General features: G+C 42.2%; 1 protein-coding gene across 3 annotated transcripts in view; it reads right to left on the minus strand.

The window, feature by feature from the left end:
- The window catches only part of PTPRG (protein tyrosine phosphatase receptor type G), a 783,084-nt gene that overhangs the window by 34,819 nt on the left and 730,038 nt on the right, over positions 1-18,227 (minus strand). For all 3 annotated transcript variants that reach the window (XM_069084201.1, XM_069084200.1, XM_069084202.1), the window contains 5 exons: positions 8,029-8,125; positions 3,646-3,728; positions 3,295-3,429; positions 1,528-1,662; positions 965-1,137 (listed from right to left, as the gene is read on the minus strand). In XM_069084201.1, coding sequence (XP_068940302.1) covers positions 965-1,137; positions 1,528-1,662; positions 3,295-3,429; positions 3,646-3,728; positions 8,029-8,125 — 623 coding nt within the window. The remainder of the gene's footprint in view (positions 1-964; positions 1,138-1,527; positions 1,663-3,294; positions 3,430-3,645; positions 3,729-8,028; positions 8,126-18,227) is intronic.

The following is an 18,227-nucleotide window of genomic DNA, read 5'->3' on the forward strand; positions in this document are numbered from 1 at the left end:
GGATTCAACCTCAGGTCTTTCTGGATTCCAATCCAGGCTCCATTCCCTGTACCAACTAGCTTACTATTAAAGCAGTTCTTTGGACAGTTCCCCAAAATAGAGTCCCTATGAGGAATTCTAACGACAAGATGCATCCCAATTGCCACAACACACTTACTTGTAGAAGGACATTGCGGGGGGTGGAGCAGGGGTACGGGAAAGGAAGGGTCTGGAGTGTGGTTGTATTGGTCAAGGGAACTCCTGGTGTGGATTCCTTCCCAGATACAGAGCAGCAACTAGTCCACAATTTATCATCTTAAGAAAGTTGGCTGGGATTATTGAGAGGACTTAGAATCAATCAATCAAACAAGCATTTATTAAGCACCTACTATGTTCCAGGTAATGAGGATGCAAATATAAAGAATGAAATGTTCCCCTCTCAATGACCTCAAGCTGAGGTCATTCTGAACCCAGGTCTCCATGACAACTTCCAAGCCCTCTCTTCACTGTCCCTCCCATTCCAACAACATGGGGGTTAATTTTTGCTAGTGGGAAAGGTGACACATTCACCATGAAGGTGAGATGGGTCATGCTTTCCACTCAACTTCTCCCTGTAAATCGAATGCCTCAATGAGTCTGTCAAAGACTGCGTTTCCCCTTTTAACTTTGAACAGGGCTTTTAACTTCTCCAGAGACCTTTCACAGCTGTATTTCAAGCACTGTGACAGTATTTTGGGAGGGTTTCTCTCCATTTTACAAATAAGCAAACCAAGCTCCAAGTGTTCTAGGTTGTAGAGCCAATCAGTGAAAGGGTAAGGCCCAGAAGCCAGGGTCCCTGGGCTTCTACCCTCGGTTCTCCTTATGACCACCCATCACATCCTTCATGGAGGTCAAATTCTTCTAAGAATCAATTGATTCTTAGCTATTAGCATGACCATTTTTATGAATCGGTCAAATCAGCATTTATTAGATAAGCTGGTCTCACCTGCAATGGACAAGTACGGGTCCCATGTCTGGCGTCCTGGCTGCTGACGACCTCCTCACGAACGTCAGCACAGGGAGGGCATATTCTGGCACTCCCATGTCAGGCCACTGGGTGTAGTGATACTGGATCACAATTCTTTCATTCTGGCGACCTTTAGGGTTTCCCTTCTGACCCTGGACGGGAAGAAGAAAGGAATTTCTTTGAAAGAGAAGGTCATCCATCCCCTCAGTTCTGTGTACCAGAAGTAAATATAATATAGCAATGTACAATGTCATTAGTAAATAATAATGATGACTAAAAATCAGAGCTGACATCTCTGTGGTTCTTTAAGGGCTGTAATCCTCACAACAACTGCAAGAAGGAGCTATTATTTTCCAGATGGGGAAATGGAGGCTGAGAGAGTGTGTTTTTGTTTTTTATACCACAGATGTGACAGGGATTTAAAACACTGATGTTAATACTTTAAAGAAAAGGTGGCTTAAAAAAACCAACCTGTTATCTACAAAACAAGTCAAAAGACTTTCTCATAATTCCCAGACCAGCATGGTGGCCCACTCACATACCTTCTTCACTTTAGTGTTTCTGACTGAAAAACGACGGACAGTGTAACAGGCATGAACTTTTGTGCTCTTCAGTGTGACGATAATGTTTCCATATTCCTCACTATTCTCGGTTGGCCAGTACTGGTCACATTTTCTCTGAGAGACAGAAAGGAAAAAAAGGAAGGAAGAAGGGAAGAAAGAGAAGAAGTAAGGAAAGAAGGAAAGGAAGGAGAAAAAGAAGGAAGAAAAGGAGGAAGAAAGGGAAAAAGAGAAGGTAGGAGAAAAGAAGGAAGGGAAAGGAGGGAAGAAAGGAAAGAATGTAAGGAAGAAAAGGAGGAAGAAAAGGAAAAAGAGAAGGGAGGGGAGGTGGGATAAAAGAAAGAAGGGAAGGAAGGAGGGAAGAAAGGAAAGAAGGAGGGAAGGAAGAAAAGGAGAAAAAAGAGGAGGGAGGGAAGGTAAAAAAGGAAGGAAGGGAAGAAGGGAAGGAAGAAAAAGAATAGAAGAAAGGAAGGAAAGAAAAGAAAGGAAAGCAGGAAGGAAGGAAGAAAGAAAAAAGAAAGTAGTCATGTCAGTCAGAATAGAAGAAAAGTCTTCTAATACATAGAGGATCTGTGATCAAATAAGCAGGAGCAACTTCTGGTGTGAGAAATTCTCTTTAACAACCCAGCATACAACCCATCTACGGCTTAGTGAATCCACTGGAGGGAGTTGCCTGAGGCTCAGAGGTTAAGGACTTGCCTTGCATTGCAGGAAGGACCCATCAGTGGCAGGATTTGAACCTAGGTCTCCCTGACTCCAAACCATAGGGCCATGCTGTTGCTTCTTGTAAGGGAGTCATCTTATACTGGGTTTAGTGGGCAAGGGAGAGGCAGCATAAAATTGAGAGATGATAAAGAGCTCGCCTAAAGACCAGGGTTTAAGCACCAAATGTACCCTATCTATGCTCTGTGAACTCCCTCCCACTCTCGGGTCCCGGCAGGGTGTACTGGGGGTGGGGGTGGGGTGGGAATTTCTCCCTTTGAGTTCCAGGCGGTGAAATCCCAGGCCCACTCCTCTCCTCATCTCTACTGTGCACCTCTGGTGGGCATGACTCTGGGAGATGCTGGGGGAAGCATTAGCTCTATGTTCACTTGTAGAAATGGGAGTAGTATTCTTTGGCCAGTAGTTCCTTAATGGATGACATACATATGTCATTGAGAAGATTCAGTAAAAATAGTGGACATTAGTTCTTTAATGTTTGCTAAATACTGTTTATGATCTGAATCCTGTAAAAACACTGAGAGGCATGTACTACAGGTGCTGTTAGGTCCATTTTACAGATTATGAACTGAGGCTCAGAGAGATTAGGTGACTGGCCCAGGGTCATATAGCTATCAAGGGCTAGAGGGTGGCTTTGAATTGAAGTCTTCCTGATTTTAAGTCTAGCACTTTGTAAGTTGACTCCCACGTAACCTGGAAAAACTGAGGCAAGGCATAGTCAGTCACTTGAGAAAAGTCAAAAGGAGGAACTCAATATTGGATCTGAGCCTGATTTCCAGAACTGGTGCAAACTACAAATTGGTATCCTTTTGGTCACAGGCAGAGACAATCTGTTCCCATCTCTTCAATTTACAGATAAGGAGATGGAACTTGATCATGGTCAGAAAGATGGTAAAGCTGAGATTTGAATCCAGGCCTTTAGACCCTAAATCAAATAGACTATTACATGAATCCTCAGTTTCAAATAAGTCAGTTCTGGACAAGGAGTTTGGGACGGTGGGATGAAGGTTCAAGTCAAGAAGTTCTTACCCTTCCTTTTTCCACAAGGTTTGTGATCATGATGATGATCCCGGTGTTCTGCTCCCAAATCATCCTCCAGAAATCTTCAAAGGTTGACTTGAGAGGTCCCTGTGTGGCCACATAGGCTTTTGCTTTGTTATAGCCCTTCAAAAACAATCATGGAAGTGAGTCAGATCAAAGCAGCCCCAGCCGACCCCCCAACAGCAGGTCAGTGAATAACAGGAACAGCTCCCCCAGATTGGGTGTTTTTAGGGTTTGGGGACAGGTCCACCCAATGCTATGGAGAGGGCATAGGAACATCTCAGCAGAGTTATTCATTCTTCATTTTTGTGATAGGCTGACGAAATGGTTCTCACTTACATCGACATAGTTTGCGTTAATGTAGTCACTGTGCTTCGAATCTTTTCCTGGTAAAGGCCTTAACTTCACTCGACTGTGGTCATCTGTGGGGTTAAGATTTTGTAAAAGTCCATAATTCACGAGAGGACAGGATTATTGGGGAGGGGCAAATTTTATCTTTCTTTTGTTTTTACATATTCTTCACTTCTAAATATATCTCTCTTACACGAGGGAGTCATTCGTTGTAACAAAGAATAAAAAAGAGAGAGAAAAGGCAATTCAGTAAATCTGATAGCACACTGATTAAGCCTCATAGTATATGCAATATTACATACCCATAGACAATATTTTTATTTTTTGGTGGAGCTATAGCCATGATTTCGTCAGTATGTAGCCCTCTTGGTGTGGAGAGTGCCTCTGCTCCTATATCCCTGCATTCTCTAACTTGTAGTCTCATAGAGATGCCTGGGGGCACCAAGAGGCTGAATAATTGAATTATGGTCAGTCACATGGCTAGGAGTCTCAGAGGTCTTCCCACTCCACAGCCAGCCCTTTATGGGTTATGCTAAGCTATCTCCCAACAAGAACACAGGACCAGAGATTTAGAGATGGATGCCATGTAGTCCAACCCACAAAATTTTACAGCAGAGGAAACAGGTCCAAGGTCACACAGGTAGTGGGTGACAAAGCTAAGACCACAACCCATGTCAAGTTAACTCCAAAATCTAGCATTTTTTTTCACTACATGACATCCTCCAATACTGTGTCAGTATTCAACTGTCTGGGCCCATTTAAAAAACTCAAGGCCACTTGTGCTTCTGTCTCAGCATCTCTCCCCTGTGAGAGCCTCAGGAAAACCAAACTAGTTTTTTCATCAGCCAATGTAAATTGGAATCCAGAAAGTAAACTGGAAAGGAAGGATCTGACATCTGACACTGCAAACCAGCATCAATGTAAAGTCCCTTCTTGGCATTTAAAGTCCTTCAAAGCCTGACTCTCCCTTTCTACCATTCCTGTATACTTTTACTCCCTTGCCCTACTTCATTCACCCCTTCATCCAGTTAGCCTGGCCTTCTTGATGTTCTTCCCACAGAACTTTCCATCTTCTCCATTGGTGCCTTGGCACTGGACGTCACCCATCCTGGGAAGGCTCTCTCTCCTCTCCTGTGTCTCTTAGAATCCTTGGCTTTCTTCAGCTCCAATCTCTCCTTCTGGAGGTCTTTCCCAGGCCCCCTCCAGTTGTGCCTTCTCTTCTGAAGTTACCTTTTATTCTCTTTGTTGTATCTTGAATATATTGACGTATGTACGTGTTGTATCCGCCATGAACCTTTGAGCTCCCTGAGGGCGTGGGCTGCTTGTGTCTTTCTCTGTATCCCTAAGGCTTATTAGCACAGTACCTGGTGCTTAATAAATTCTACTTGACTGAAGGTCTAGAGTTTTGAGCCACAACCCCTCTCTATCAGGGCAAATAATGGAAAGTGGGGAGGTGATTATGCCACACGTCACATGCTTGGCTATTGTCCTTTGTTCTCAAAGGGGACCAAAATGACACCACTATTTTGGGGTCAAGGTGCCATGTGTCATGTAAAAGAACACTCATTTCTGTGTGTATCTGAGACATCAAGAGGTATCTCCCCCAACTTGACCCCACCCTCCCACACATTCCCACCGGGCAGATCACCGCATTCATGCAGAATTCCTAAACAGAACTACCCTAGATAGAAGAAGCCAGAGAGGGCTTAGAGAGGTCATTTTAAGTAGATGGAAGAGTCTGATTCTAGGAACTTATTGCCAGGACCTGATCCAAGGTTCTCCTGAACCTTGTTTTGGGAACAAAAAAATGCCTCCATCTGACTATCATACAGAAGGAGACCTTCCACCAGGTCAGTAAACGAAGAGAGAGGAAGTTCGAAGTCATAGTCGGGGCCTTCCTGGATGGATATAGAATTAACCAAAGCAAATTTACACTTCTGCTTAGAGAGAGGCACCCATCTCTCTATCAGTCCAATCCAGAGCATTGGCTTTGGTGATATTTACTTAAGGCCATCACATCAATTAGTGCTCAGGGATGCTGGGGCTGGTGCTTCTGTCAGGTCTTGACCATTTCCCCAGTAATAAGCTTTTAAATGTAGTTACAAGGGTTAATGAGGCTTCTTCAGATCATTACAAAGTGCTGCTTTTCTGTGCTCAGTACAGGGCCTGGCGCAGAGTAGGTGCTTAAGAAATATGTGCTAACTTTGCCATTTGCCACAAAAGTAGGTCTGGCAAACCAGATGACTTACTATTCAATGGACGTAGCCTGGACATTGTTACCACCCCAGTGCCTTGGCTCACACTGCTTTGATGCCTGGAAAACCTCCATTCCAATAGCTCTACCAGTCGAAATCCTACAGATCCTTCAAGGTCCAGCTCAAATGCCATCTCCTGACCCCCTCAACCATAGGGGACCAATGACCTTCTGCACAAAACTAGGTGGTATAATGGGCCACCTAAGGCAGGAAAATACAAGTTAAAATCTGGCTTTAGACACTAACTAGCTGTGTGACCCTGGGCAAATCAGCTAACCTTGTTTGCCTCAGTTTCCTCATCTGTAAAATGAACTAGAGAAGGAAAATGGCAAACTGTTCCAGTATCTTTGCCAAGAAAATCCCAAATGGGGTCACAAAGAGTTGGTCATGAGTGAAAATGACTGAATAAAGAGGTCCCTTAAGGCTCTAGATCTATGTTCCTATAAGCTTATGAAGTGAAGCTGTTCATCCTTTGTTCTTAAAGAGGACCAGTGACCTAGAGGGTGATGTCTTGTCTTGTGGGTGAATTGGACTTAAGTGAGGCAGAGTTGCACAAAGCCATCAACCTCACTCTCTCTGTCCAGAGTCATCAAAGTCCTGCAACAAGACAAAAGTCAAGAGGACTGCCGATGGCCCAGGATGATATAGATGACCTTGGCATCTTCAATGTCTGACCAAGCTCTCAGTGTTCCACAGAGCCTGCTTCAGTCACCTTCATGGGCACTGGAACAAACTGTATTCATTCACCCATCCCACTGTGGGAAGTCATCATGTGCCTCAGGGAGATATTCCCCTAACTCACGGAGGGGTCTGACTTTGGTCAGTCACCCTCAATGTGATTTAGCCCATCTGCTTGGGGTGTGGCAGCTGTGCAGCTTCTTGGAGCCACAGGTAAGAGCTGGGTGAATCAGGTAGACACCAAGGGCAGATAGGCAGCCCTCACACTGGAGGTGTGAGTCCTCCCTGAACGCCCTCTACACCCCATGAAGGGAAGTATCTTTCAGTGGAAAGAGCTTGTTAACCAGAAACTAGTCACTGAGCCTTGCTTTATATTACGCATTGTTTTCCCATCTATTAACAAAACATATCCCTTTTTCACTCAAGTCTGAAGAGTGCCATTTGATCTCCAAAGGATGTTTATCTCAAGGTCAATTGGCTATGCACCGTATTTGTGTTGGTTTTACATGCAACCAGCAGAACACTCAATGTTAACAACCTGCCCTCGTTCCCCAGGCTCTCACACCATTTTTGTGAACTGGCTGGAGCAAAGTATGATTGATAAAATGATGATATTATTAAAAAACTTAAGTAATAAATGTCACCTGTCAGCTCTTTTTGTGTCTTGTGCCTAAGGAGCAAGATTCTATAATCACAGATGTTACCTGTGCCTTACTTATGCTGGTCTCTCAAGGTCTATAGGAACAAACACCTCTTTGTTGAAGTCGCTGTCCTCAGAGACACTTCCACCATCTGAAAAACTTGGGGTCTAAGACTAAGGACATGCAAGAAAACCACTCCCAGCTTCTCTCTGACAGAAGGAAATCTATCTATTTTCAGAACCAAATGGATTTCACCGCTTACTCCATTTCCCAAGGTTCAGAAAGGCAATTCTCAAGCTCAGCATCTGATATTCAAGGCCCGCCATTTTGACTGAGTACAAAAGATACTGTCATCTCCTTAGTTCAATAAGGACCTTAAGAGAACTCATCATTGGACAAGCCAAGCGACCTTCTCACACTCAAAACAAGCTTATTTGGGTTCAGAAACTCAGTCAGCCTCCAGTCACCCTTGGGAAATGTATTGTAATACTGGTGTTGGTTGCAGAGTCATGTGGCAGGCTGGGTTCTCTGCAGCTGGAACATTGTCTTCTTGTTTCCTGATTAAGCTACCTGAACTCTAGTGGCCTGATGAAGGGCTAATGGGGGAGAAAATGTTCCCATTCAGTCACGTTCACTGGTTGTTTCGGCTGGCCTAATGAGAGATTAGCTTGTGGATAGTTTCTTTCTCTCTTATTTTTGGCACCCTGTTTTTTTTGCTGCTGGCTCTCAGTCAGCACCTAGCGAGAACACTTCATCACTTACTCCCGGTTGATTAAATTTTAGAGCTTATTACTCACATGCTAAAATGTTGATGTATCTGTTTTTGTGCTTGTTATCTGGGTGATTGGAATGTTCGGCCGTGATGTTCATATCAGCAGTACAACGTTGTACTTCCTAGTGAAGAAAACAAATGGGAAACAGGCAATTAGAAAACATGGTTTGCATTGCTGGGAACACAATTAAAGCCTCTGGATATGTGGACAGTTCTTTTCCTTCTATGACGTTATTTGGATTTTATCTCTGGTCTAGACCTATGACCTCATCAGTGTGGGAGAACTCCCTCCACCTGTGTGCGGATCAGCAACTCAAATGTAACTGAGAGCCTCTGAAAATTGCTTGATGCAATGAGAGAGTTGTTGCTTGACCACAGTCACACACCCAGTGTCATTGGCAGGACTTGATAAGGTCATTCCTCTATCCACAATGACTTCTGAAAGGCCCTATTGCTAAAGTGATAGTGTACTACCAGTTATTAATTTATTTTAAACTAAGATCTGCTTTCTCTTTCTCCACATCTCCCACCATCCACCTCCACCAAGAAAGCAAGAAAAACAAAACCCCTGTTGGCAACAATTAAAAAAAAAACCAAATCCTCTCATTAGTCATGTTCAAAAAACTGTCTCAATCTGCACTTTGAATTCATCACCTCTCTATCGAGAACTGGGGAGCATGTTTCATCATACATCCTTTGGAATTGAAGCTGGTCATTGTGTTGATCAGAGTCCTTAAGACTTTCAAAGTCAATTGTTTTTAAAAAGTAGCTGTTACGGTATAAATTGTTCTCCTGGTTCTGCTCACTTCACTTTGTCTCTGTTCATACAAGTCTTCTCAGATCTTCCTGAAACCATCCCTTTCATCACTTCTCATAGCAAAACAGTATTGCATCATAAGTATATATCACAACTTGTTCATTACTCCCCAATTTGTAGGCACCCCCTCAGTTTCCAATTTTTTACCCCTATGAAAACAACTCCTATATTTTTGTATATGTGACTATTTTTTCTTTGATCCCTTTGGAGTAGAGTAGTGGTGTTACTGGGTCAAAAGGTATGCACAGCTTAATAGCATTTTGGACATAGTTGCAAATTGCTTTGTGGAATGGCTGGACCAGTTTACAACTCTACTAACAAGGAATTAATGCATTTATTTGCCTACAGCTCCTCCAGCATTGGTCATTTTTGTTTTTTTTTTTAATTTACTTTACTAATCTGATGGATGTGAGGTAGAGGCTGAGATGTTTTAATTTGTAATTCTCCAGTTATTAGTGATTCTAAGTATTATTTTCATATGGCTATTGAGAGTTTAGATTTCTTCCCTTGAAAACTACCCATTTATATTCTCTGATATCAATTGGGGAATGGTTCCCATTCTTACTAATTTGAGGCTGATCAACATCTATATCTATATCTTAGAAAAATTATACTTATCAGAGAAACTAGCTGCAAAGTTATTTCCTATTTACCTGCTTTTCTTCTAGTTTTAGTTGTACTAATTTTGTTTGTATGGAAAATTTAATTTTATGTAATTAAAACTGACCATTTTCCTTCCTGTGAAACTCTTGATCTCTTGTTTGGTTACGGACCCTTTCCCTATCCACAGGTATTACAGGTAATTTCTTCCCAGCTTCTCCAATGTATTTATGATATTATCCTCTATGTCTAAATCAAGTATCTATTTAAGAGTTTTCTTGGTATAGAGTGTGAGGTGTTGGTCAATACCTACTTTCTGCCAGACTGCTTTCTAGTTGTCTAAACAAATTTTGTCTCCACAGTGAGTTCTTATTCCCATTGGTAGGGCATCTAGGTAGGAGTTCAAATCTGGCCCCAGATACTTCCTAGCTGTGTGACCCTGGGCAAATCACTTCACCCCATTTGTCTCAGTTCCTCATCTGTAAAATGAACTGGAGAAGGAAATGGCAAACTGCTCCAGTATTTTTGCCAAGGAAACCTCAAATGGGGTCATGAAGAGTAGGCCAGAATTAAAACAGCTGAACAACAATAACATTTCCAATATTGGAGATCTTTGGTTTTATCAAACGCTAGGCTACAGTGTTCATTTCCTTTGGTATACTGTGTTCCTAATTTGAATTTGTTCCACTGAAAAATTCCTTTATTTCTTGGACTAAATTGGATTTTTTTTATGAGTATAGGTTTGATATAGCTTGAGATCTGAGATTGCTAAGTCCCTCCTTTCCCACTTTTATTTTTTCGTTTATACCTTGATATTCTTGCCCTTTTGCTTCTCCAGATGGATTTTGTCATTGTTTTTCGTTCTATAAGGTAGTAGTTTGATGACTGGTCTGACACTGAGTAAGCTAACTTACATAGTATTGTCATTATTATTACACTGGTCTTGCTTATCTATGAGCAATGACTATTTCTTCAACCACTTAGATCTGCCTTTATTTATGTAAAGAGTCTCTTCTAATCGTGCTCAGATAGTGTCTGTATCCTTTGGCATTTCCTGTGTGTCTATTACACTTCATTCAGAAGTATTTATTAATGAAATGCTATGTGGAAGACGTTGTGCTGGGCACTATACAAATAAATCAATTATTTATTACATGCTTACTCTGTGGTAGGCACTAAGAAAGGCAAAAAGTCAACACTGAAAGAAATAGGGGTCAACAACATACATTCAGAGAAGATGGTGGAGAACCAGAGAGGGGAAGGCTGTAACCAATGAATGGGTCATCCTTGACTTACAAAATGGCGGTGGCAATGTGGTATATTCACAAACATACCAGAAGCACTCCATTCTATTTATTTTCATCCAGCGCCCATTCATTCAGTGTTACTAAGTGTCTGGCACTGTGTTAAGTGCTGGGGAAATAAAAGACATGAACAAATATTCCTGACCTCAGGGAGGTTACATTCTCTTGGAAGGTGGTTGGATCAGGAGGATATATGATATATACATAATTACATAGTAATTGGAAAGCAGGACAGAGGTTCTTAAGCTGTTTTTTAAAATTTATTTTTTTAGTCATGGATGTGCTTTTGTAAATAAAGTTTTTAAATGCATAAAATAAAATAAAGAGAATTATAAAGGAAGCCAATTCACTTGAAAAAATGGTTTTAAAATATTTAATATATTTTTAAAAAAAGTTCATGGATTCCATGTTAAGAACCCCTGCTCTAAGGACATAAGAACAGAAACCACTATGAGGGTTAAGGAAAGAACAGATCCTTGTAACTCTAAGCAGAGGGGACATGGGTCAAAGCTAATGAACTCATCCTTACATGGGCATGTGGATCCCTAACACAGCTCAGCTATTTATTACCCTCCCTCTTGATCGTCATTTGGCATGGGAGCCACCCTCTTCAGTGACCCTTCTTGGAGATGTCTGCCTTGTGCCCATGTGGAATTCTTTCTCCCTGGGTTATTGACAAGCCAAATTATTCTTCACCGTGTGTTTCAAAACCTTAAAGTATGAGACCTGCCTAATAAGGGAAGTCATTAGCTGTGCACAGCTGCTCCAAAAAGCAGGAGCAAAGAGACAGAAAATCATCAGGAGGAACGCTTTACCCATGGCAGATGTAATGGATTTCGGGCACACGCCAACTTGGCACAAAGGGCAACCACAGCGGTTTTCCACAAAAATGCAAAGCCCAGGGAGAATAAGGAAGGAGGTGTTCCTGATGTTCATCAAGCATTTCTTGGGATGATCCCCTTTCTCTGTTCCCGGGAAGGGCCTTGTTCTCTTCAAAGGAAGACAAGCAAGGAAAAAAGGAGAAACCTCTGTTCAGAAGACTCTTGGCCCCTTCCCTCCTTTCCCTTTCCTGGAAGGTGTAGGTAGGCAGTTTCAGCATCTTGAGCTTTCCCAGTCATTACCTGGAAAGGCTTCTGTGGATAAGTGTATATGTACACACACAAATAAACACGCACACATATATACATGCATATGTTTATGTATCCTCACATATATTCATATCACCAGTTCCCATGTGTCTACTCTATTACTTGCAGGAGCAATTATTAAGTGCTTACTATGTGGAAAACACTGTGCTAGGCACTGGGGAGATACAAATAAATCAGTTATTTGTTAAACACTATGTAGTAGGCACTGGGCTAAGCCACAAATGCCGAAGATACAAAGAAAGACAAAGTCCTTTCACCCACACATATACTCAACATACATCTGTTCAGTCATTTTTAGTCATATCTGATTCTTTGTGACCCCATTTGGGATTTTCTTGGCAAAGATATTGGAGTGGCTTGCCATTTCCCATTTTACAAATGGGGAAACGGAGGCAAATAGGGTGTAGTGACTTGCCTAGGGTCACACAGCTAGTGTCTGAGGCTGGATTTGAAGTCAGGAAGATGGATCTTCCTGACTCCAGGACTGACATTCTATCCACTTTATGGGAATTGTTTTTAATGCTTTGTTTTGGGTAATAGAAAATGTCCAATTTAATGAGAATCCTATAATGGATGAACCAGGGCAGGAGGAAGTCCTGTTTCCTCTCTTCCTTCTGTGACCTCCACTTACAAAGTTAGCATATGAGGGGCCATCAGTAGAACACAAGGGGAAGGAAGACAGGCCAGGGAGAGATCCAAGCTCAGATCCTGCCCCATTCACAGACTAGTCTGCATCTACGGGTAAATCCTGTCGCCACCACCAACTTCTCACTTCTTCACCTGTGCAATGGAGATGATAATACTTCACAGGGTTGCTGTAAGGATCATGTCAATCCAACAAGCATTTATTAAGTACCCATTGTGTTAGGTCCTGTTCTAGGTGACAATAATGGGGCTACAAAGACAAAAACATATAATTCCTGCCTTTAAGCATCTTACTGGGGATCAAGAGTTCATGTTAAGTAAAATGCTCTACAACCTGGAAGGTTCACTGATCAATGCTGATGCCAATGACAGCACTAAGGTGTCACTAATGCTCTAAGGCAGTAAGGAAGCCCAGTGGGGCAGGAGTGCAGGGAGTCACTTTATGAGACATCTACTCTACACAGGCTACAATCACCCAGAACTCCGCCTGCCAAGGGTAACACAGACCAGATGTAGCTCAATGAATATGGAAGGGAAACCTTCCAGGGCTACTGTAAAGCACACACCTGAGATTGCTAACAAAGCTATTTCCCATCTGCCTCAGGGCACTGCCTCATTCATTACAGAGGGTCTTCCAGTCTTTCTAGGTTCACATGTCTGTATTTAAATATTGTCCCCATATCCCTGGGAGGCCACATTCTGCTTAGATTGATTCTTGGCTATGAGCATGACCATTTTTATGAATCAATCAATAAAGTATTTGTTAAATATCTGCTAAGAGCCAGGCACTGGGGATAGAGGGCAAAAAGTACCAGCCTAAGGAAGCTTCCATAACAGCATCTCATTGCTTAGATAGTACTTTCAGTTTTATTTCCTCCAATCTAAACTTGGAGGGGAAAAAGCAGCAGAGTACATGATTTCTAAGGTTCCTGCTGACACATCCCCTCATCCCTTCCTCTTTTTGGTTTAGACTTCTGATTTCATCACTGCGGGGGGCTTTCAGTGTGTAAACTCCTTCCACCTGGAAAGGAGAGAACAAAATGGCTAAGAGAACCTAGCAATTATTAATAAGGCCACATCAGTTTCTCTGGATGAATTATATCCAAGGGGAAAGGATGGATGGAGGGAAGAAAGGAGGCAAGGAAGGAAGGGAAGGTTGGAGGGATGGAAGGAAGGAAGAAAGGAAAAAAGGGAGAGATGGAGGGAGGGAAGGAAGAAAGGAAAATAGGAGGGATGAAGAGAGGGAAGGAAGAAAGAAAGGAAAAAAGGGAGAGAAGAAATGAATGAAAGGAAGGGAAGGAATGAAGAGAAAGAAATAGGGAAAGAGGAAGGGAAGGAAAGAAGGGAGGAAACAGTGTTGGAGAAAGGATTCTTGCTCAGGAATTGGTTGGACCAGTGAGATCTCCTCTGATAGATAGAAGCTGTGATTGTGATAATGTTACATGCATGGCATCATAAAGTTACTGTCCTGAATTTTACTTTTTTCAGATTTGTAGATATGACGGATTCTAATGAGATTCCTCTTCCTTTTATCTTAAGGAGACTAACAGATGGCTATGGAAAGGTCACCAATGTAAATTTTCACTTATCACCATTCCCATGAGGGTGAGGAAACATTACTCTGCATTTCATGGAATCCTTTGGTTATTTTAATCACTGACAGCCACTCAGACTAGGACCTCTTTTGACCAATCTTTTGGTACCCCTCATAAGCAATCTTGTACACACCAGGGTAATTTAATTTTTAATTGTTCTGAAGCACGTTTGGGCTTTACATTTATCAAGCCATTTTCACCACTCTTACGGTGGTGATGAACAGTTTTATTATATTTCAAGAGCTCTACATGAGCAAAATGACATGTGATTAATGAGCTTGAGGTTTTCCATGATACTTAACCTCATTTATAGACTAAAAGACAGGTGCTGATCTTCTGCCAGGTAAGAAGGCTACCTCCACCCATAATTTTGGTCACTAGAATTGTATCTCCTTATGGTATCTGCCTTAGGGTAAGGCATGTATATAGAGGAAAAATGAAAAACTCAATGTGTGGTTTGAGTAATTGGAATTGTTTGAAGTATGGGTGTTATTCATAAATTCATGGACCTGTGACTCCATCCATGTAGATACTTCTATCAACACAGAGTAAAACCTCTCTACAGTAGGACAGAATTAAGTTGAAAGGGATCTTAGAGGTCATTAGGTCTAACCCCTTCATTTTATAGGAGAATGAGGACCCAGGAAAGTTAAGTGACTTATCCGTGGCCATGGAGGTAGTAAGTTTTAGAAGCAGGATTTGAACTCAGAACCTGAATTCAAACACAACACAGTTTCTACTGTACCTAACCCTCACTGATGTGTCTGAAAAATTAACCAGCTTGTTGCTGACCATTAGGCAGGATTCAAACTCAGATCTTGCTGATTCCAAGGCCTATGCTCTATCCATGGGGCTATGTCATTGGTTCTGGGCATGGGTTTGAGTCACAGTAAAACTGCAATGGAAGAGCCAGGACAGATCAAGAGGGAATAGAGGATCACGGTTTTCAAGCTAGAAGGGCCCTGAAAAGTCAAGCCCAATCTTATAATTTGACAGATGAGAAAACTAATGCCCCTGAGAGTTTGGGTGACCTACCCACGATCATATAGGAAGCAAAATGACAGAGCTAGGATTTAAACTCAGGTCTTCTTACTCCAAATTCTGCATGATTAGAGTGCTAGGTCTGGAGCAAGGAAGACTTGAGTTCAAATTTGACCTCAGATCCTGTGTGAACTGGACAATTCATTTAACTTTTAAAAGTTTGCCTCAGTTTCCTTAACTGTGAAATGGGGATAATAACAGTATCTGCCAACCCCTCCCAGGGTTGTTGTGAGGTCATATTTGTAAAGTGCTTAGCACACAGTAGGTACTCAATAAATGCTTATTCCTCTGTTTTCCTTCTCTGTGTAAAAGTTGCCTTGTTTTGCCCCAATTAAAGCCTGAGATACTATGAGGGGGCAGAGTGATACAGAATATCGTAATATAATCTAAGAAATAGCCTAGTTAATTTTTTGATTTAGCTTAACAAAGGTGACCTTTAAGGATACTGATGATTGAGGAATCTCTGAAAACATGTCTGAATTCTTCTGCAGTTGACTTTGTCCTCTCAGGGCTGAGGCAACCAGGTTATTTCCCTAGTTAGTTTTCATGATTTCATCCCGATGGAATATCACCATGATGCCTTTTCTGTTGTCTACATCAGACTAAGGCTGGTTCTGTATACAAACACGTGATGCAACAGAAAAGGAACAGGGCTAGGGCAGCCAAGGGCCCTCATCTGAAGTAAGTCACTCAATACAGGTAATCCGTTTTTTGTTATCAGAAACCCTTGGTTAGAGCTGTCACCTCTGTTTTACTTTTCCAATTAGGAGAACGACAGAAAACAAAGAACATTCATTAATAATGTGAAATATCATTCCATTCAAGCCTGGGGGTTTCTTTTGCCCAAGGTGCCCCATTTTGCCTCTAGGATAATGCCATTGGTAATTCCTTGCAGGAATGCGAAACTCATTTTGGATGCTCATGAGATCATTTTGTATACCACTGGCTTTTCTTTACCAAAACTGGCATTTCAAATTTAATGTGATTTTAATAGGTGTTAAAAAAACCCATTAAGGTGACACTGACAGATGGGAAGTGTGTTATAAATTCACCTGTGCAGCACCTTGGAAATAGCTTCCGATATGGTCTTATGCAAACTTTAATGTCCTAGTGGAATGGTTCTCTTTAATTTTATAACTCGCAGGCAACTGCAGATGGGGTGCCAAATGAACACGGGAATTTCAGAATTATAAAAGAAAACACTAGAAGCTGTTTACACTTGGAACAGAACGATGGTCTCAGAGGTTAGGAATCGGCCATATAACAATCTGTGAGAGAAAACTGGAGTCAAAGACTGTCTGGGAAGAGGAGGAACAGATTGGGCAGTGGGAAACATTAATGTTATGGGAGAGAAGTAGTTTGACATTGTGGCTTTGGAGTCAAGAGGACCTGAGTTCAAGTCTGCCTCTGATATGTGCTGACCATGTGAGACAACTCTCAAAGGTTGGATGTTACTGGGAAATCGCCCACTTGCATTGTCCGAGGGAGATTCCTCACCCAGTGAAATCAAAGGTCCTCTTCCCATGCTATGTTATGGTAGCTAAAGGTTGAAGTTGGCTGCCTACAGAAAGGGCTCCTTGGAGGAGCTATTGCCATCACCCAACCTGTGTTCTTGGCAAACCATTCCCTTGGCTCTGCTATGTGACCTCAGGAAAAATTTACTTCTCTTGCCTCAGTTTCCTTATCTGCAAAATGAGGGGGTTGGACTTGATGACCCTTTGGGTCCCTTTTAGCTCTATGCTCCTATTACTAATGGTTCTAATAAGAAACAGCTAGCATTCACATAGTACTCAAAGGTTTATCAGCTGTTTTACATTGTTTGATTCTCACAACAACCCTGTGAGGCAGGGGCTATTATTATCCCCATTTTACAAGAGAAGAAACTGAGGTTAAGGAGCTCATTCAGGGGCACAGAGCTAGGATTCAAACTCAGATCTTGCTGACTCCAATTCCTACGCTCTGTCCCCAGGGCTATGTCACTGGTTCTGGGCATGGGTTTGAGTCACAGTAAAACTGCAACGGAAGAGCCAGGACAGATCAAGAGGGGAGCTTTGGAGGATTGGGCAAACGCTGCATCCAGAGATGGTGTTTGTATGGGCATGGGCGTGTGCTCATCTCCTTCCTCAGACTCTTTCACACTGACTGATGCTTCTGTGTTGTATCTTCCCAGAAGAATGTAAGCTCCTGGAGGACAGGCACGGGTTGATTCCTGTCTTTCTATCCTCAATGGTCAGAACAGCAACAGGCTCTTAGTAAACACTGGCTGAGTTGAATGAGAGCTGATCGACCCCAAGAAAAGGGAAACTCCAATAATTAAACACACACAACAGACTTGATTTCATTGCTTTAAATGTTCCTCTCTCTTTTTTTTGGAGGGCAATTGGGGTTAAGTGACTTGCCCAAGGTCACACAGCCAGTAAGTGTTAAGTGTCTGAGGCTGGATCTGAACTCAGGTCCTCCTGACTCCAGGGTCAGTGTTCCATTTGCTGCACCACCTAGCCGCCCCACCTTTAAAAGTTTCTGATGTACTAAAGAAACACATCTCTTTAAGTAAAAACACCATCCTTCCTCACACACACTCCCCCTCCCTGCCCCTACAGAGAGCCTGGCACACAGCTGAAGTTTAATAAGTGCTTGTTGATGGACCCATTAATTGAATATGCCTGGAAAGAACTTTCTCACTTCTGTCTCTTGGAATCCCTGGCTTCTCAACCACTTCGAGCCCTGCCTTCTGAATAGAAGCTCTCTCTTGGTCTCTCAGCTGCTGATGCCATCCCTGGCAAAGTTACCTTGTTTCTACTTTGTGTGTGTGTGTGTGTGTATGAATGATACATATAGACATTCATTGATATGTACATATATGTATAAGTGTGTATACATGTTTTATCTCTCAGTAGACTGTAAGCCACTTGAGGACAGGCACTGTTTTGCTTTTGTCTTTACATTCTCTGTGCCTAGCGTGGTGCTTGGCAAATAGTAAAGAATCCTTGTTGACTGACTAGATGAAAGAAAAATGCAGGACACTCCATGGAGCAGGCCAATGACTCCCTAGTGACTTTCTTCTTTTCTACCAC

The sequence above is a fragment of the Petaurus breviceps genome, unplaced genomic scaffold, assembly GCF_028583685.1.
Source record: "Petaurus breviceps papuanus isolate PSGF00001 unplaced genomic scaffold, PetGlider_PUasm1.0 174, whole genome shotgun sequence".
Lineage (NCBI taxonomy): Eukaryota > Metazoa > Chordata > Mammalia > Diprotodontia > Petauridae > Petaurus > Petaurus breviceps.